Here is a 22,046-nt window from a genome sequence, read left to right as displayed (position 1 = left end):
ATCAAAATAAAGAGGTTGCGCTCGACCTTCCAGGCCTCCAACACGAAAAATTAGAAGGGTGGGTGAGTCAAAAGATATGCAGCAACCTTACAAGATTACGTCTCAATTATTAACTAAAGTGCTGCAAAAGCAAGAAGAGAACAAGATGTAGTACATATGGGTAGTATGTGCCATCAGTGTTACGGAAATTGCCAGAGTTAGAAAAAGCAAAAACAATGGCTTTACTTAATGAAGTGTTAATGAAACAGCATGTAGCATATTTGGAAAGTCAGCAGTCGACAATGGGTATGAATGTGGCAGGGTCATCATCATCATCAAATAATAATTCCCCTGTTACATTTACGAGCTATGAAGACAGTGATAACACAATTGAAGAAGTTGTGTTTGATGAGATGTGTAATGTAATTGACAAATAACAACATTTCGAAAAGATGCTTATTTAATGATGTTTTACATTTACTTAACTTTACATAATCCTTCAGTACTTCGACTAGAGTTCCACATACTTCAGGTACTATTTGAGATATTGTTTGCTTCGAAATGAGAAACAAATACGCAAGGCTCTGAAATGAATATCCTGTTGCCAGAAAACGAAGAGCAACTGCAAGCCTTTGGTTGACTTGAAATCGCTTTCCTGAAATTCGTGTCTTTTTTTTTTTAAACAAATGGTGATATCACATTTACCAGATATTCAAAATCGGTAGATGACAACTTAGTGAAGTTACGGAAGCCAGAGCCGTCTTCCACACTCAGCTCACATAGCAAGTTATTTCCGTCACTTCTTCTATAGAATGTTTTTCTCCACCAACGACGAGGCCGCCTTTCATTGTGTTTGTGTAAGCCTTCTAGTATTAATAATGCAGCACCACATATCATTATTGTTTCTTCGAGACCAGACATAACGCAGCAGCAGATGATACGAGCACAATAATACAAGGAGCACTGCAGATGGCATGAACACACAACGAGAAATGTTTGCCACCGATGTGGACGGAAACAGAGCCAGAAACAAACAAAGTCTGAAACATTTGCCGGACATCGCAGAAAACAATGTTTCCAACAGAAACATGTTTCCAGTGGCAGTGTGTACGCGGCTTTAGCTGCATTTTGACATCTAAGTGAATCAACACTTAAAATTTTGTGTTGGACTAGGACTCGCGACCGGATCTCCCACATAATGCAAGCACTGACCTTAGCCGCCTCAGCCATCTGATCCAAATTCCCAACTATTAACGAGCGTCACCTACCCATGAACCCCTCTCTCGGCATTTCGGACATGTCCGAAAGAACAGATACCACATAATAGATGTTCGGAAATTCCCGTGACGAACTTCTTCTAAGACTTACAGAGGGGAACCCATGTCCGGAACGTACTGTGTCCGTTGGACGACGGTTTCAATTCAGATGTGTAACGCGTCCACCTCTGCTTCCATTCACGTTATGCTGAAGGGGAGAGTGCTCCACGTGTGGACGAACTCCTCGAGTTCAAAACTCGATTACAGCACACCGCTTCTCATTCACTGACGTTACTTTACACAACGTCGTGTTCCACACTACAGTACGGAGCACTCTAGCAGTAGAATGCTGCCAATATGTAGACATGAAGAATAAAGATGTAGAATGGCAATAACGTTTGTTTTATTTAAAAATATTTAAGAATTTTCATGTAACATAATGGAAGCCTTGTTTTTCAGCATCACCTCGTTATTAGAAAAACTGTAGCTAGGAATGTGGTATACAGGGTGTTACAAAAAGGTACGGCCAGACTTCCAGGAAACATCCCTCACACACAAAGAAAGAAAATATGTTATGTGGACATGTGTCCGGAAACGCTTACTTTCCATGTTAGAGCTCATTTTATTACTTCTCTTCAAATCACATTAATCATGCAATGGAAACACACAGCAACAGAACGTACCAGCTTGACTTCAAACACTTTGTTACAGGAAATGCTCAAAATGTCCTCCGTTAGCGAGGATACATGCATCCACCCCCCGTCGCTTGGAATCCCTGATGCGCTGATGCAGCCCTGGAGAATGGCGTATTGTATCACAGCCGTCCACAATTGAAGCACGAAGAGTCTCTACATTTGGTACCGGGGTTGCGTAGACAAGAGCTTTCAAATGCCCCCATAAATGAAAGTCATCAGGGTTGAGGTCAGGAGAGCGTGGATGCCATGGAATTGGTCCTCCTCTACCAATCCATCGGTCACCGAATCTGTTGTTGAGAAGCGTACGAACACTTCGACTGAAATGTGCAGGAGCTCCATCGTGCATGAACTACATGTTGTGTCGTACTTGTAAAGGCACATGTTCTAGCAGACAGGTAGACTATCCCGTATGAAATCATGGCGGTGAATCGAGGAAGTACAGTACATACTGACGAAACTAAAATGAGCTCTAACATGGAAATTAAGCGTTTCCGGACACATGTCCACGTAACATCTTTTCTTTATTTGTGTGTGAGGAATGTTTCCTGAAAGTTTGGCCGTACCTTTCTGTAACACCCTGTACATGAAACCTCCCCTCCAAATTAAAACTATGCGCCAAACCGGCTACCATAACTTTTACCTTGCCATTTACGAGCGTCCTATCGAGTTAACTATCACACTGAAATACCTCGGACTAACACTTGATCGCAGACAAACATGGAAGCCTCTACTATCCATTCTACATAAAGCCCACAATAGACTAGAATTACTGAAGCTACCATGAGGCCGAACGTGGAGATTGCTCCGTTCCACAATCTTCCACACCTATAAAGCCCTACTCCGACCCACTCTCTGCTATGACAATGCGGCGTTGACTTCCGCTCCTTCCTCCTCATATCACGCCCTACAAATCCTCGAACGCCATGCACTCCGCAGCCCACTCTTCCATCCTGAACGCCTCTGAATATTCTACATTACCTGTAAACCTGACACTGCACACCCGCCAGTTCGCCAGTGCTCACCGCGCCTCTACTACCACATTACCCCAACATTGCACCTCCACAATCTCCACATCTTCTCCAAACGAAACTTTAATCGCCTTCCGTTATCTGACCATGACATCCGCCCTGAGTCCGCAGCTCGTGGTTGTGCGGTAGCGTTCTCGCTTTCCGCGCCCGGTTTCCCGGTATCGATTCCCGGCGGGGTAAGGGATTTTCTCTGGCCCGTGATGACCGGGTGTTGTGTGATGTCCTTAGGTTAGTTAGGTTTAAGTAGTTCTAAGTTCTAGGTGACTGATGGCCATAGATGTTAAGTCCCATAGTGCTCAGAGCCATCCGCCCTGATATATACCCGCCCTTTAAGACCTATCGTCAGGGCTCCCTTCCCCTCCAATCCTCTACACTCACTTCCTGAGTGTCCGCCCCTGGTAGCTGAGTGGTCGGCGCGAAGGAATGTCATACCTAACGGCCTGGATTCGATTCCCGGATGGGTCGGCGATTTCTCCGCTCAGGGACTCGGTGTTGTGCTATCCTTCATCATTTCATCCCCATCGACATGCAAGTCGCTGAAGTGGCATCAACTCGAAAGACTTGCACCAGACGAACGGTTTACCCGACGGCAGGCCCTAGCCACACGGCATTTAGTTTTACTTCCTGAGTCTTGGTCGGAAGCTACCCACTCGTCCCCCGTCCCTTCTCCAAACATTCACCTACAAACCCCCTCCTATGCACTGCCTTTAATTGCTCCGTTCCCCTGATATCCTTCTCCCTGGCAGGCTATTTCCAGTCGTCTCTTCACTCATCCATGTACCTCTTTTAGTAAGTCACACCTCGGCCATTCCGTTTTACTTTATGCAACAGTCTTCGTGTGCGACACTCATTTTCCATCCATCTGAGTCTATATTTTAATTCATCAAACTTTTATATTTTAACTTACGCGACTGATGATCTGTCTTTTTACTGTCCAAATGTTTGTTTTTGTACAAACGCGGTGACCAGTTTTTATACTATGTTCCTTAAAATTTTCCTCTCATGAGGGAAACATTGTATCCGTTGACAGCTCATCCCTGCCCATATGGCGCCGGGCGGGGGGGGGGGGGTTAAAATTTTTTAAATGTTCGGATAATAAGTTGCCGTCTCTTTATCTAAGAATAGACGATGAATGCAGCTAGCCGCTATCTCTGTGTAATGTCTTGTCTGTATAGACGTGTATCTGTTGCCTTTAAGATACCTTCACCTTCACACACAAATCTGTACAGTAAAGTAAGGCCTCTTGGCTGATCTGTGATAAGACAGGCGAAAAATTAGACTAATGGAGGAGTATTAGTATGATCTCTATTTTCATTGGCTCCCTCTCTTTCTCTCCTTTATCTATGTGCAGTTTTTAATATAATATTTCATTACGTAAAATCAGCCAAATAGGATCTTTGGTGGAGTCCTTCGTCTTGGTAATCAGCGGCTGGCTTGCTGTAAGAGATCTTTACATTTGTTATTACTGTTAAACACTGCAGTCAGTCGGGAGAATCAATCGTTTGGACAATTTGTTCCTTTTACGAAAGATTGCGAATTCCAGGTGTGTATGAAGCCTTTTTGGACGATTTAACACAGACTCAGTGATTGCAGGCTCTCTTCGACACAGCTGAAACTTCCCCACTAATTACAGGGCCAACGCGCTCATCAAATGATTCAGAAAATACTCATTCGTTCATTCACTCCAGAACAAAAAAGTCACAAACCTTATTTATGGAGGAAATTGTGTATTAAATCCATCTCCATTACATATCCAGATCTCCGGTGATTCCACGCCTTAATTATTTTCCTTTTACAGTTTCTTTCTCCTCAAACAAACCGCTATCGGCACAAATGTTAATTGGCTCGCTTTAGCGAGAAGAAAAGCAGAATATGTATCTCTCAGAAACACGTCAATCCCTCAACAGATACTCCAGAAGCTGTCCTAGTTACCACTCCAACAACCATGGAGAATGCATATATGCATCTCTGTTATTTCAAAGAATAAACGCACTAGAAAATACTTTGGCGTCGTCGAGCTGTCGCCGCATATATTACGAGAAAATCAGATCAGGTAACTTTTCCAAAGTGAATGAATGTGGATGGTTTGATTGAAAATGATTAATTGGTGCGTGGTAGAGGGTATTTTCTGTGGGGACATTACAGGGGGGGGGGGTTGAAATAAATAATAATAAACAAAGAAAGAAGAGGAAGTCTGCTGTACATCCGTTGCAGGTAATGGAAGGGCGCCTGTACCATCGCACGTCGTCGTGAGCTTAATGTCGCGGGAATGAAGTTCCAGAGTGTGCACCATTTGAAATATGGCGCATTGACATTTTGACAGAATATATTCCTATGTACAGTCTCCTACGTTGAGTTTACTGATTGATACGAGACACTTAGAGGCTTATTCCCATCCAAGCACAGTCCTGGAAATGATGAAACCAGATACCGTGCACACGCATTGTTTCATACATGACCCGCAGATTTGTGTCCACTCCACGCGTGAAAAGTGTCTTAGTTCACCCACACATCAAAGCAGAGCGCACAGCTTACTCAGTATTAATCACTGTATTTCTGCATTTCACCGATACGATGCATGTATTAGTTCAAATAGATATATCCGTGTTCTCACACACGAAAGCCAACACAGCAGCCACGCTGTCAAATCAACAGTGTTCTCACTGCCACCTCTCTTCAGTTCTGACAGTTGAGAACATTCTTTACCATATCAAGGACACATATAGAATGGACAAAAAACACAATACAGTACCACGCTTAATACGGGGTTGGCAAACTGTTGGAATTCAAAACAGCTTCCAGTAGTCTAGGAATGGTTAAATATAGGGATTTCAATGGAATCTTATGCCATTTTTCCTGTAAAATAATGGTAAATTTAGGTAACGACGATGGAGATGAATAGCTATCACACTGCCCTCTCTAGAAAATAGACCACAAAGTTTCAATAATATTGAGATCTGCTGACTGTCGGGCGAGGGTAGATGTGACAGTTCTTCCTCTGTCTCAACAAACCAGTTCTAGACGATGTGAGCCGTTTGAACATGGACCCCGCCATCTTTGTAAACAGCATCACCACTGGGAAACAAATATTGTACCATGGGATGGGGCTGCTCACCCAAAATAGTCACACAATTCTTGGCAGTAAGGTCGCCATGCAAAGTAACCATGGAGGCCATAGAACAACACGATATGGCTGCCCGAAACACCACCGAATCCCCGCCATGTTTCACTCTTGGCACGTAAACTCGGCCAGCAGATGGACACAGCGTGAAACAAGACTCATCAGAGCAAATGGCTTTCTTCCATTTCACCATAGCCCACTTTTCAGCCGGCCGCGGTGGTCTCGCGGTTCTAGGCGCTCAGTCCGGAGCCGCGCGACTGCTACGGTCGCAGGTTCTAATCCTGCCTCGGGCGTGGATGTGTGTGATGTCCTTATGTTAGTTAGGTTTAAATAGTTCTAAGTTCTAGGGGACTGATGACCACAGATGTTAAGTCCCATAGTGCTCAGAGCCATTTGAACCATTTTTTTCCACTTTTCATGCCTGTGGCACCACGTTTTCCTGTTAAGCGCACTTTCACTGCTGGTGAGTTTTTTTGGATTTCTATCTCGCCCTATAATTCCCTACTTATGGAACTGCCTTCCCGCTGTTTTGGTGCCGACAGGGTTCGCGAGTATGAAATTCAATTCTGCAGCTACTTTTGGAGCTGTTGTCCTCTTAGTTATCGTCGCAATCCTCTCCAGTGACCTTCTGTCACGATCAGTCAACACAGCTTTGGTCTGCGGGGTGACTCTCCTGATGAGGTACCACTGCTTCCCCTGCATACGGTCCCTCTTGAAACTGCAAACTCTTCGGCTACCTTGATTATGGAAGCACCCACCACATGAGCACTCGACTTCACTTGACTCTGAAGTACTTTGCTCTCCATAAGGTGGGAAACACCAAAGGAAAGGAAATATATTATAAAATTACATTTTAATGTTTTCTAAATTTTATTAAGCTCAGACAATAGATAGATAAACGCAATTTTTAAATTTCAGATTTCTCAGAACAGCCATCCTTTGCTTTAATCAGAGCCTTGCATACTCTGGACATACGACGGGTCAATTTTGCCTGCGTTTTTGTTGGAATGAGTCCCCATTCTTGCAACGGGACCGCCAACAAGCGCGTCCCACTCATCTTTTGCCGTTTTCGGATCGTCCTGTCCAACTTATCCCATAGTATCTCGATTTGGTTACAATTCCATGTTTTTCAAAATTTTCAGAAGCTCTAGAGATTTAACATAGTTCTGACACAAGCAGGATGTATGTTACGGGACGTGGTCTTGCTTCAAGACAAACCCTTTCCTAATCAGGAACAAATCCGACGTCTTCGCAGGTCGCCGGAGAATTACGTGATAATCTTTTTAGTTCATTTTTCCATGTACTTTCACCATCACAGAATCATCTCCATGCTACAGGTTTGAATTATGCACTGAGGATTCAAGCGTTCATGGGGTAGACGGCGTACGAATTGGCGGCGTTTCGATCCAAATACTTGAAACTTTAATTCATCAGTGAATGAGACTGTTTCCCAGCCTACTGCTGTCCTATGTTGGTATCATGTAACGCCAACAAATTTATGTCTCAAAGATCTCTATTTTGAGAGTACATTCATTATATATTCACCTCATCTTCAGTTGTTTTCATTTATTTATGTGTCGTGAACATTATTTCTTTACCTACGACATTTTACAATATCCGTCTTAAAAACGGCCACTGTAAAATTTTGCAACGCCGCTAGTAAAGGAACAATGTTTACGACACGTAAACAAATGCAAACATCTGCAGATGGGACGCCATGCAACTTGAAATGTTATCATGGAAAAATAAATGCCTACAAAAGTAACAGGCTGCAGCTAATTCATTATAAATTAACTTCATTTTCAACAGTTTCAGTGTTGTAATACATCCAGTATATTTAAGAGTGCAACGGGAATTCCACAGTTAAACACACAGGAGAGAACGGATAGGTGGAAACAGTACACTGAAGGCTTCCATCAGGGTGTGGAGGAAGAAACCGGAGTTGATAGGGAAGAGATGGGTTGATCAAGCATGAAGATCAGAATTGAAAAGAGCTTTGAAAGACTTAAAATCAAAGCAGGCAGAAGTGATAGATAATATTCCATTGGAATTTCTAAAATTATTGAGGGAAGTGGCAACAAAAGGCTATTCAAGTTGGTGTGTAGAATGTATGAGACTAGTGATATACCATCAGACTCACAAAAAAACATCATCCACAGAACTCTGAAGATAGCAAGAGGCGACGAGTTCGAGAATTATCGCACAATCAGCTTAACAGCTCATGCATCCAAGTTGCTAACAAGAATAACATACAGAACAACAGAAAAGAAAATTGACATTCTGTTACATGACGATCAGTTTGGCTTTAGGAATGGTAAAAGCACCAGAGAGCCACAGAGAGGCAATTCTGACGTTTCGGTTGGTAATGAAGGGAAGAACGACGAAAAATCAAGACACGTTTGTAGGATTTATCGACCTGGAAAAAAAGCGTTCGACAACGTAAAATCGTGCAAGATGTTCGACGTCCTGAGGAAAAATAGGGGAACGCTATTTGGAAAGACGAGTGATATATGTACAAGATCCAAGAAAGAGTAATGAGAATAGAAGAAGCGGTCGGATTAAAAAAGGTGTAAGACAGGGGTATAGTCTTTCACACCCACTATTCAATCTATACGTCGAAGAAGCAATGACTGAAATAAAACAAAGTGTCAAGGGTGGGATTAAAATTCAATGTGAAAGGATATCAATATTAAGCTTCGTTGATGACATTGCTAACTCCAGTGAAAGTGAAAGCGAAGAATAACTACTGCGTCTGCTGAATGGAATGAACAGTCTAATGAGTATAGAAAATGGATTGAGAGTAAATCGAAGAAAAATACAAGTAATGAGAAGTACCAGAAATGAGAACAGTGAGAAACTTAGCATCACAATTGGTGATCACGAAGTAGATAAAGGAATTCTGCTACTTAGGCAGCCAGAAAGCCATGACAGACGGGGCAAAGAGGACATACAAAGCAGACTAGTACTGGCTAAGAGGGCTGAGTGTACCGGAGTGTCACCCATCCAAGTGCTAGCCCAACCCGACAGCGCTTAACTTCGGTTATCTGACGGGAATTTCATTTTGTTCTCTTTTGTTCGTTGAATTTGTTCAGGGCGGACGTGCGATGACACCTGTTCAGTTTGTTCGTTGATCCGTTTGCTCAGTTTTTTGTTACAAAAGGTAGCTGACCCTCTGGCCGAAACCAACTGCGGCAAGGCCGCTGGGGCATACGTGTGAAAGACAAACAAAAATTTATAAGAAAATCCTCTGAACACCTAAAGCACTGAAAAATGAAAACAAAAATATACCACATTTGCAAATCACTTTATGCAACAAAATCATAACCCTACCGGCATAAAAACGCCAGTAAGCAGTAATAAATACATGCACACAGCTAATGTCCTTCCACCACGACCCAAAAAGGATCCACTACAGTAGCTTTAAGCACAAAATACACCATCCTCCTCACAGAAACAATTTTTTTGGGGGGGGGGGGGGGGGGGTTATAATATATATCTAAAATTTCAGGTACATATTTTGCCTACTTTGCAATGAACCTGCGATTACAGTCAATAGATTCCGAACCATATCTCGATTACTTTTTTTTCCTCAGGAATCCACAAACTCCTTTTTGACTAAACTTGTCAGTTTCTGACAGTCCATGTTTCGTGTTGTGATGGCCAAGACCGAAGAAAACAAACCGATTTGAATTTCACCGACTGTTGTCCGAAGTCTGTACGTTCGGGCGATGACATCTCCTACATTGACACCGTGCACGTTGTGGCACGCGGATTTGAAAAGATCGGACGTCGTCGGCCAATGTCGGTAGTCGGCGGAAGCCAACGAGATGGGTCCCACTGTGACCGCAGCCTAAGAGTAAGAGCGTGACGCAGAATCATGCGTCTTCTCCTACAGTGAAAATGTTCAGACGCCTAACATTTGCAGGAGAGCAGATGATGACAGTGTTCTGGGATTCGAAAGTTGCGCCGCTGATGTACTGCACTCCTAACGGTCGAACAGTGAATGGTGTTAGCTACTGCGAGATCTGAACGAAAAATCTAAATTTTGCGCAGAGAGAAGCGTTCAAAATGATGCAACACATCTAGCGTCAGTTTGAACGTCATACTTTATAGACGAATAAGTATGCTTACTTATATACTAGGGTGGACCATTTTAATCATTTTAATCCGTAATGGGGAATATTCGGAATAGATATGAGATAAGACAAAGTGTTTTAGATAAAAGTTGTAGATGCCAAGGTGGGTCACACATTGCTACTAATGTCTGTGACCTTAAAGAGATGTTCAAGGTGGCTAGGAGGCTAAAGTTATTTTTTAATGAAAATCCTAGTGTTTGATTTAAGATTTGAAAAGAACGGCAAATTTTACGTTCAGACTAATACGTTTTTCAAGGACAAGGCAAAGTTCAATGAAGGTGAAATTAGCAAATATATTTTTAATTCTGTTACGAATGAACTAGAAATTGAAGGGGATACAGCAAAAGGCAGGGTTAGAATTAGAAGGGGCATCCCGAGAGATGAGAGACGAGGGGACACACTCAGAGATTTGTAAATCAATATTAAATATCTGTTTGTGTTTATTCTGTCATAATAATATCGAAATAATATTTATACGGTGTGATGTATTTATTTTGGCCAGTAACCACTTTAATTAAAATTTAAAGGTTTATTCTCTCTTTGGTCTTTACAAATCCGACGTCACAAATAGGGGATTCCATGAGACAAAACTCAACCTTCGAATGACTTCAAGATTATGGTTACTGGCAATGATACGTGATGCCTTATACCCCCTCCAATTTATGTCTAACATTGTATTGTGCTGTATCCCTCCTCTGTTCCAACTTAGTCTGTACCGTATGTCAACCAACACATATTTGCTTATTTGACCTTCAATAAGTTTTGCCAAGTCCTAGAGTAATGTGCTGCTAGCTTCTAAGCTTAAATCAAATATCCCATTTAAGAACATCACTTTAACCTCCAAATCACCTTGGAAATCAAGATCGCGGACAATAGGAGCAACACGTGACCCACTTTGCCATCTATAACTTTTATCTAGAACATTTTACTGTATCTCGTCTCTATCCCGAGTTATTCCGATTGAAATGGTCCACCCTGTATATGTTCGCATCGGTACTACAGTATCAGCGTTGCCAAAACGTTGAAAAAAAAAACTCTCCTCCGGAAGAAGTTTACATTTTCTCAGGAAGAAGTGCAAACAAAAAAAACTTCGCACGTGGATATTTATTTCATATTTTATAAGAAAAATTATACATGTGACTAATACACACTACTGGCCCTTAAAATTGCTACACTACGAAGATGACGTGCTAGAGACGCAAAATTTAACCGACAGGAAGAAGATGCTGTGATATGCAAATGATTAGCTTTTCAGAGCAGTCACACAAAGTTGGCGCCGATGGCGAGACCTACAACGTGCTGACATGAGGAAAGTTTCCAACCGATTTCCCATACACAAACAACAGTTGACCGGTGTTGCCTGGTGGAACGTTGTTGTGATGCCTCGTGTAAGGAGGAGAAATGCGTATCATCACGTTTCCGACTTTAGTAAAGATCGGATTGTGGCCTATCGCGATTGTGGTTTATCGTATCGCGACATTGCTGCTCGAGTTGGTCGAGATCCAATGACTGTTAGCAGAATATGGAATCGGTGGGTTCAGGAGGGTAATACGGAATGCCGTGCTGGATCCCAACGGCCTCGTATCACTAGCAGTCAAGATGACAGGCATCTTATCCGCATGCCTGTAACGGATCGTGCAGCCACGTCTCGATCCCTGAGTTGACAGATGTGGACGTTTGCAAGACAACAACCATCCGCACGAACAGTTCGACGACGTTTGCAGCAGCATGGACTATCAGCTGCGGTTACCCTTCACGCTGCATCACAGACAGGAGCGCCTGCGATGGTGTACTCAACGTCCAACCTGGGTGCACGAATGGCAAAACGCCATTTTTTCGGATGAATCCAGGTTCTGTTTACAGCATCATGATGGTCGCACTCGTGTTTGGCGACATCGCGGTGAACGCCCATTGGAAGCGTGTATTCGTCATCGCCATACTGGCGTATCACCTGGCGGTATGGGGTGCCATTGGTTACACGTCTCGGTCACGTCTTGTTCGCATTGACGGCACTTTGAACAGTGGACGTTACATTTCGGATGTGTTACGACCCGTGGCTCTACGCTTCATTCGATCCCTGCGAAACCCTACATTTCAGCAGGATAATGCACGACCGTATGTTGCATGTCCTTTACGGGCCTTTCTGGATACAGAAAATGTTCTACTGCTGCCCTGGCCAGAACATTCTCTAGATCTCCTACCAACTGAAAACGTTTGGTCAATGGTGGCCCAGCAACTGGTTCGTCACAACACGCCAGTCACTACTCTTGATGAACTGTTGTATCGTGTTGAAGCTGCATGGTCAGCTGTACCTGTACACGCCATCCAAGCTCTGTTTGACTCAATTCCCAGGCGTATCAAGGCCGTTATTACGGCCAGATGTGGTTGTTCTGGGTACTGATTTCTCAGGATCTATGCACCCAAATTGCGTGAAAATGTAATCACATGTCAGTTCTAGTATAATATATTTGTCCAATGAATACCCGTTTATTATCTGCATTTCTCCTTGGTGTAGCAATTTTAATAGTCAGTAGTGTATAATTTACTTATAAATGGCAGTCTTCAAAACGTTGTCTTACACAAAGACCGACATTGGAGTCTTTGAACCATCACCTACTTTCTTACCTTATCCGCTTGCCAGTCTCTTTCTTTCCTTTTTCAGAGCAAAGTTTGCAATAGCGCGTGGAGTTTACGTTATGGGGAGTGGGTGGTGCATTTTCTGGAAAATGGCGACAAAAATTTCTAGCTAGGCTGGTGGGTGGTGTTGGTTCCAACGATCGAGTGCCAGTCCTGCAGCTGTCATATACAGGCTAACCTTTTTCTTTTAATTTCGGAAATCGTTAGGGTATTCAATATTGCGAGATCCACAGTTTCAAGAGTGTTCCGAGAATACCAGAATTCAGACATTACGTCTCACGGGCAACGCAATGGCCGGTGGCCTTCACTTAACGATCGAGAGCAGCAGTGTTTGTATACAGTTGTCAGTGCTAACAGACAAGTAGCACTGAGAGAAACAACCGCAGAAATCAATGTGGGACATAGGGACAACGTATCCGTTAGGACAGTGCGGTGAAATTTTGGTGTTAATGGACTGTGGCAGCAGACGACCGATGTGAGTGCCTTTGCTGTTAACATGCAGCTCCTCTCCTGGGCTCGTAATCATATCGGTCGGACGCTGGTCGACTGGAAAACCGCGGCCTGGTCAACTGAATCCCGGTTTCAGTTGGTAAGAGTTGATGGCAGGGTTCGATTGTGGCACAGACCCCACGAAACCATGGACCCAGTTTATCAATAAGGCACTGTGCAAGCTGGTGGTGACTCCTTAATGGAATGGACTGGGTCCTGGTTGTGTTCAGGGCTACTTGGAGAGCATTTGCAGCCATTCTTGGACTTCATATTCCCAACCACAATGGACTTTTTATGGATGACAAAGCGCTGTGTCACTGGGCCACAGCTATTTGTGAGAGGTTTGAAGAAAACTCTGGACAATTCGGGGTAATGATTTGGCCACCTAGATCGCCCGACATGATTCCCACCAAACGTTTGCGGGACATAATCGAGAGGTCAGTTCGTGCCCAAAATACTGCAGCGGCCACACATTCTGCAATAATGGGGCCTGCGGACGACTATAGAGGCTGTATGGGTCTATTTTTCTGCAGGAGACTTCCAACGACTTGTTGAGTCCATGCCACGCTGAGTTGCTGCACTACTCCGGAAACAAAGGGGATTCGATACGACATTACGAGGCACCCCATGACTTTAGTCACCTCAGTGTAAACCATCTCCCACTGCATCTAATGGACAAAATATAAACTACTTCGGCGTGTAGCAGGCGGGAAGACACATTTCATTGAATGGGGAATCTGCGCCCGTACTGGACATGGGTGCCGTCTACATGGCCGGTGTACGAGCACTCGTACTGGCGTACGGGCGTAGTGCTAAATGTGTTATAAATTTGCCTTTTCTTTTTTACTTAGCCTCGTGTACCTGAACAAAACTTTTCATTGTTATTATGCTGGCCTTTTGCTTTCCTTGTACTTTTCAGTCGCTGGATCATTCTGGCAGACTACATCGCTTCCTCCTTGGAGTTCCTCCGTCAGGAACTCCGTTTCCGGGCGGAAATACAGGACGCAGCCAACGAAAAACTGGATAAGATCACAAGCGAAACGGCCCACAAAACTGGTTTCAACAAGACTCAGGTAACAGCAGCACGTGACTTCCTGGAAATCTATTTCATTTATTTATTTATTAGCATTTAATGTACATATCGTACAGCCAGAAACACGTCTGGCAGCTGAAACAAAGTTTGGTAAGTACATTCAAAACACACACCTGGCGATGGCAGATTACTACAGCCAGTGGCAGCACGAAAAAATACATTTTTCTTAGATTATTGGCAAAAAGAAGGTACAGAATAGTAGAAATCCTCTAATTTATTCTAAAATTTTATTGACATACGAACTTTTGGTTAAGTGATCACTTCCATGGGGCAAAGACTAACCTATACGTAGTAGTGAAAGTATCACCGTGGAATTGTAAAGAATTTCTCTGTGACAATGGACAGTCATTTTCATGTGCAAGTTGCAATCTCTTACAAAGTCCATGATGTTGCTGAAAGTTGCTGCGTCTTATGATGTGAGGATAATGATGATACTAGGGCCAAATTGGCGTTTTAGTTTAATTAGCCTCTTGTACAAAGTTAATTTATAATCTTGATACAACTCACATATAAAGAATTTGTGATTTTAATCACTTCCTCATGTGAAATCACCAGTTTGCCTTAAGAAAAAGTGTTTTGTGAGCGAATGTCTTTTTCCTAAAGAGATGCTTGTAATAACGCATTGCAGTAATAACATGTCGTAAAATATACAATTATTGTCAAGACCTAGATTTTCATTTTCTTGCAAATGTTGGAATTTATTGATTATGTTTCTATTTGTTCTTATACTCGAGACCCTTCGTGCAAGTATAGGATAGTTGCTGCATACCGCCTTGTGTTCTAAAAAGATCATCTGTGTCAAACAAAGGCTTAAAAATACGTAACAAAGTCATCAACACATTACAGTACTGTTGGTATCGATACTCTTGTTCCAGTATTATTGAGTATCGTCCATCCAAGTGTTCTGGCAAAGTGTGCAGCTCACGCACATGTCCAATTTACATACCTGGGCGGTGGCCGTCTCTCCCAACCCTGCAGTCTGTTGCGACAGCCGGCCAGAGTGGCCGAGCGGTTCTAGGTGCTACAGTCTGGAACCGCGCGACCGCAACGGTCGCAGGTTCGAATCCTGCCTCGGGCATGGATGTGTGTGATGTCCTTAGGTTAGTTAGGTTTAAGTAGTTCTAGGGGACTGATGACCTCAGAAGTTAAGTCCCATAGTGCTCAGAGCCATTTGAACCATTTTTGAGGTCGGCCTGTACGCTTTTGAGCTGTACGTGTCCCTTTACATTTCCACTTCACTATCACATCAAACAGCGAACCTAGGGATGTTTAGCAGTGTGGAAATCTCGCGTACAGGCGTATGGCACAACTGAAACCCAATCAGCTGACGACGTTCGAAGTCCATGAGTTCCACGGAGCGCCCTATTCTGCTCTCTCACGATGTCTAATGAGTACTGAGGTCGCTGATATGGAGTACCTGGCAGTAGGTGGCAGCGCAATGCACGTAATATGAAAAATGTATGTTTTTGGGGGTGTCAGGATACTTTTGATCATATAGTGTATGTTACGTGATCTCTGGTAGAAGGCAGACTACTGTTCGGCTCTTGGTGCTCTCAGTCTTGCCCAGAATTGCGAACAGTCTACTGCTGGGCTCGGTCTCAGCGTACAGCTGCTAGTGTATAGTTCCATGCCGAAAGTAGCTGGTAGCCCTTATCCCTGTTGACAGGAGATGATGGAGTCTTATCTCAGTTGATTCTCTAATAATGCTCCTCAAAAAGCAAACATATATAGTAGAAATGGGTGCTGAGGTACCCACATGTTGGAGAGCGTTATTAAAGAATCAGCTGAGATAAGGCTACATCACAGCCTCATCGACAGGGATGAGGTTTAACAACTACATTCGGCATCGGACGTGGCGCTAGCAGCTGTAGCCCGAGACGACGCCCAGCAGTTGATGCTCCAACCAGCAGTCCAGCTAGGTTAACGGCTGTGCACAGGTAGTTAAGAAGAATGGGTTTGGCGAACGTCCGGAGGACATCATGTACCATCGCATGTAGTGCCAACAGTAGACTATGTAGGAGGTGCCGTTCCAGTATGAGGTTTTTGTTTCGTGGTCGGGGTGTGCTCCCCTTATTGCGCTTAAGACGACGCTGGAGGAAATGAACGAATCTTACAGCGTTGTGTGCTGCATACTGTTGAGGAACAGGTAGAAGATATTGGTTGTATCAGCACGACTCTACACCTGTCGTGGGTGGTAGCATTCCTCGACTCTACTGGCCTGCCCAAAGTCCCAACCTGAACCCGCGAAGCAACTTTGGGATGGGTTAGAATATCGACTTCATGCCAAACTCTCTTGAGAAACAATCGACTCTCACTCCTCCAGAGACATATAAACACTTCACTAAAATCTTCTCAGCAGAGCTGAAGTCGTATTAAATGCAGCGGATGACACACCGCATATGAGTGTCCACTCAAAGGGGTGCATATACTTTTGACCAGATAGTGTACCACTCTGTTCTGTGGTCTGCTTCGTATTCCTCCTGCCGTAATTTCACACACCATCGACCTTAACATTTTGTTTTCTCGTTCTGTCACCCGTTTTTTCACCACTTTCAGTCCATTCTTCTTTACACTGTGAATTAAGTTTATGAGCCTGGAATGAATTTTCACTCTGCCATATGAGTTTGCAAAACATCGTTGAGGCTTTTGCCGAACAATTTTCCCGTGTTGATTTCTGTGCTTGGCCTACGAGGAGCTGGTCGGTGTGGCCGAGCGGTTATAGGCACTACAGTTTATAACCGCGCGACCGCTACGTTCGCAGGTTCGAATCCTGCCTCGGGCAAGGATGTGTGTGATGTCTTTAGGTTAGTTACGTTTAAGTAGTTCTAGGGGACTGATGACCTCAGCAGTTAAGTTCCATAGTGCTCAGAGCCATTTGAACCATTTGACTATGAGGTAAGCACGTGTGCCGATTTGAACTAGAACGCGACTGTAAAGTTTGCACAAAATAACCTGCGCCATGTGTAGAAACACATTTTCATTCTCAGTGCTGTGCGAATCGATTGTGCCTTTCGACCCCTTTGTACTGAACAGGTGGCCTTCTTAGTTTGCTGTTGGGTCCTGAGCTCTGCCTTTGTCCATTAAAAGCAGCCATCTGTGTTGTTTGTGTGTTGATTTTCTTCCTTAGTACTCTAGACATAGACTACTGACTAGTCCAACTATTGGTCCTACTGGCATAACCTGTTACTTTCATCGTTTGCAAACCTGGTACCCGTAGGTTACAAGTTCTTCTTGGACGCAGGCTTCAGTTGTTGAAGTGCCTCACCCCCAACATGCACTGGCCGTACAAGCGATGGAATCCCCACCTCTACCGTTGTCCTCTCCCCTAGCACGCCGTCTCTGCAGGTGTGGACCAAGTTACACTGCCTGACAAAAAAGAAAGTATGAAACCAAAAGGCGAAGAGAAAAAAGAAACTTCACTGGTCGAGAAAATGTATGGTATTATTTTAGTGACTACGAAATTGAGCCAGATTAACAAAATAACCTGGCAGTATGTGCCTACTTATAAGTGTGACTTTCCAGCCCTGTGGCTCAGATGCACATATTGATCCAGTTGCGATGGTTGTCATAAGGCTGTTATATCCTCTACTGAAGCAAGATGGTCGACAACGCTACGAGCCTCTATATCCTGGAGACTGGCATGGAGATAGAGTTGACATCTGAGTTGATCACACACATGTTCTACTGGGGACAGATCTGGGGACCTCACAGGTCGTAGGCGTACCTCAACGTCACACAAACAGTTCATAGAGACACTTTTCACGTGTGGACCAGCATTGTCATGTTGAAAACAACACGAACATGCTGTCACATGAGAGGTAAAACATGAGGACACTGGATATCTGTGATATGAGGCAGAGTTCCCACAGTCACTACGAGCCTTGACTGACAGCACTGAACTCCATGACAAACAGGTGTAACACAGCACTGATTGCACCATGATACTGTTGCATGACAGGTCACACATGTGTGATGTACCATTGTTCTATCAGAGTACCCTTAATCACTTCCAGCCCTGTCCTGAAACAATATCTGACATGGTGTGGGGACCATGATGCCTGGAGAAAGACTGTGATGCCTCTCCAAAACATTGGAAGACTGGAAGCCCCCTCCAAGTCACTACCGTACTCGCTGGTGCCTGTAGTCTGAGTCGATGCACAACCGTGATCTCTGAACGCAGTGTGACACTGTTCGTCAGTAGTCCATGTTTTCCAGTCGTGACAACACGTGGATGTGGCTGTTTGTGTCGTGGTGTTAATGGTGGACTATTCATTGGATAATGATTCCCCAGTTTGGTTGCTGACAGTCCCTGACAAATGATGTGGGATAACACAGACCGTTGCAGTCAGTCCATTACTGGTACTCAGTCGGCAGGCACAGGTGATGTGAAGGTGTTATGTGTGCTTGGTGTACGATATAGCCATCCTCCCTTTTTGGTGGTCAGATGTTGTCGACAGACTATGTCTGCCCTCACGCTCCCATGCCGATCCATATCGGGCCTCTGTCGCATTTGAATGCCTCGTGAATCTGGATACTGCACAACTCCACCAGCCAGCCAAATAGAGATCCACAACGAGGCACCTTTCAAATTCCGTCAGTTGCTACTGGGTACGTGGCATCTCTGACTCCTTCACAATGTTCATTCAATGTCACACTGTTCACATCCCATACATATTCCATCAGCACTAAACACAAACAATGCTAATGCACTGAAGTGTCTGTCCTACACCTCAGAGGGAATATCATCTGATCATTTCTGTACTCACTGATGGTGTGTACGTGTGCAAAGTTACATTTACATCTGGTGGTGTCTTCAGAATGCTTCACTACTTTTGTCAGGGAATGTATTTTCTCCACACTCAGCCTAAGCTAGTGAGCAAGTTATTTCCTCCTACAGCAGAGACTACAGTACCCTTTGACGAGTGTCTTTACTTAGACCTTCTGTCTGCTGAGATGGAGATGTTGCCCACAGGTGTGCACAGTCGGGATTCACGTACGCAGAACGGACTACGGGCAATACATGAGGAAGCGGTTCGGCCTGCAGCAGGAGGCCGGCCCCGCCTACTACGAGGCCGCAGCTGCAGCCATGTTGGCAGACCTGTACAGCGAGTGCGCCGCTGTCGCCTTCGCAGTCACCAGCGATGACAGCAAGTGGTGCCAACAGCATCTGCTGCCTGCCCTCAACAGGAATGCCTCAGTAAGTTACAGAGTGGTGGTGCAACAAGGAACACCTGATGAGACCTTTATAAAATTTTATTAGTTTATTCATTGACTACACAGCCAGCAGTTGTTAGAACTGTAGAGAGTTAACACAAAACTTCGATTCAAAGGAAACTGACAGAATACATTCAACATTGTGAATAGTGAAATAGGAGGTGCATTCAAGTTCTAAGGCCTCCGATTTTTTTTCTCCGGACTGGAGAAACATGCGCATTGTTTTAAAATGAGGCCACGTTCATTGTCAATACGTCCCAGAGATGGCGGCACCGTACGGCAGATGGAATTTTACCGCCAGCGGCGAGTATGAGAACTGTTTTAAATACTTAAAATGGCGACGTTTTCCTTACTTGAACAGCGTGCAATCATTCGTTTTCTGAATTTGCCTGGTGTAAAACCAATTGAAATTCATCGACAGTTGAAGGAGACATGTGGTGATGGAGTTATGGATGTGTCGAAAGTGCGTTCGTGGGTGCGACAGTTTAATGAAGGTAGAACATCGTGTGACAACAAACCGAAACAACCTCGGGCTCGCACAAGCCCGTCTGACGACACGATCGAGAAAGTGGAGAGAATTGCTTTGGGGGATCGCCAAATGACTGTTGAACAGATCGCCTCCAGAGTTGGCATTTCTGTGGGTTCTGTGCACACAATCCTGCATGACGACCTGAAAATGCGAAAAGTGTCATCCAGGTGGGTGCCACGAATGCTGACGGACGACCACATGGCTGCCCGTGTGGCATGTTGTCAAGCAATGTTGACGCGCAACGACAGCATGAATGGGACTTTCTTTTCGTCGGTTGTGACAATGGATGAGACGTGGATGCCAGTTTTCTATCCAGATACAAAGCGCCAGTGAGCTCAATGGAAGCACACAGATTCACCGCCACCAAAAAAAATTCGGGTAACCGCCAGTGCTGAAAAAATGATGGTGTCCATGTTCTGGGACAGAGAGGGCGTAATCCTTACCCATTGCGTTCCAAAGGGCACTACGGTAACAGGTGCATCCTACGAAAATGTTTTGAAGAACAAATTCCTTCCTGCACTGCAACAAAAACGTCCGGGAAGGGCTGCGCGTGTGCTGTTTCACCAAGAAACTGCACATCGAGCTAACGTTACGCAACAGTTTTTTCGTGATAACAACTTTGAAGTGATTCCTCATGCTCCCTGCTCACCTGACCTGGCTCCTAGTGACTTTTGGCTTTTTCCAACAATGAAAGACACTCTCCATGGCCGCACATTCACCAGCCGTGCTGCTATTGCCTCAGCGATTTTCCAGTGGTCAAAACAGACTCCTAAAGAAGCCTTCGCCGCTGCCATGGAATCATGGCGTCAGCGTTGTGAAAAATGTGGTCTGCAGGGCGATTACGTCGAGAAGTAACGCCAGTTTCATCGATTTCGGGTGAGTAGTTAATTAGAAAAAAAATCGGAGGCCTTAGAACTTGAATGAACCTCGTATATGAAAGGTTTTTTTAATGACTGCATGTGGAGTATCTTATTTAAGACAATGGAAACATATGGAGGAGGCCTATCTTCAGTAGGGGATAGATACACTCTCAAGCGCCAAAGAAACTGGTATAGGCAAGCGAATTCAAATACAGAGATACGTAAACAGGCAGGATGCGACACTGCGGTGGGCAACGCCTATATAAGACAACAAGTGTCTGGCGCAGTTGTTAGGTCGGTTGCTGCTTCTACAATGGCAGGTTATCAAGATTTAAGTGAGTTTGAACGTGGTGCTGTAGTAGGCACACGAGCGATGGGACACAACATCTCCGAGGTAGCCATGCAATGGGGATTTGCCCGTACGACCATTTCACGAGTGTACCGTGAATATAATGAATCCGGCAAAACATCAAATCTCGGACATCGCTGCGACCGGAAAAAGATCCTGCAAGACCGGGATCAGTGATGACTAAAGAGAATTGTTCATAGTGACAGAACTGCAAACCTTCCGCAAATTGCTTCAAACTTCAGTGCTGCCCCATCAACAAGTTCAGCGTGTGATCCATTCAACGAAACATCATCTATACCGGTTTTCGGAGCTGAAGGATCCACTCGTGTACCCTTGATGACAGCAAGACACTGGACTGTTGATGACTGGAAACACGGTGCCTGGTCGAACGAGTCTCGTTTGAAATTGTATTGAGCAGATAGACGTGTACGGGCATGGGGACAAACTCATGAATCCATGGACCTTGCATGTCAGCAGGGGACTGTTCAAGCTGTTGGAGGATCTGTAATGGTCTGGGGGGTGTACAGTTGGAGTGAAATGGGACACCTGATAGTCTAGATACGACTCAGAACAGGTGACACGTTCGTAAGCATCCTGACTTATCACCTGCACCCATTCATGTCCATTGTGCACTCCGACGGACTTGGGCATTTCCAGCAG

The 22,046-nt window shown here is 44.4% G+C and overlaps 1 protein-coding gene across 1 annotated transcript in view; it reads left to right on the top strand.

Annotated features, from left to right (window-relative positions):
* Positions 1-22,046, top strand: part of LOC124716722 (galactoside alpha-(1,2)-fucosyltransferase 2-like) — a 188,992-nt gene that overhangs the window by 131,460 nt on the left and 35,486 nt on the right. Inside the window, exons 3-4 of the mRNA XM_047243264.1 lie at positions 14,261-14,414; positions 19,407-19,631. Of these exons, the coding sequence (XP_047099220.1) occupies positions 14,261-14,414; positions 19,407-19,631 (379 nt within the window). The remainder of the gene's footprint in view (positions 1-14,260; positions 14,415-19,406; positions 19,632-22,046) is intronic.

The sequence above is a fragment of the Schistocerca piceifrons genome, chromosome 9 (assembly GCF_021461385.2).
Source record: "Schistocerca piceifrons isolate TAMUIC-IGC-003096 chromosome 9, iqSchPice1.1, whole genome shotgun sequence".
Taxonomy (NCBI): Eukaryota; Metazoa; Arthropoda; class Insecta; order Orthoptera; family Acrididae; genus Schistocerca; species Schistocerca piceifrons.
Note: the sequence above shows the minus strand (reverse complement) of the source record. Positions and strands in the feature narration are given on the sequence as shown.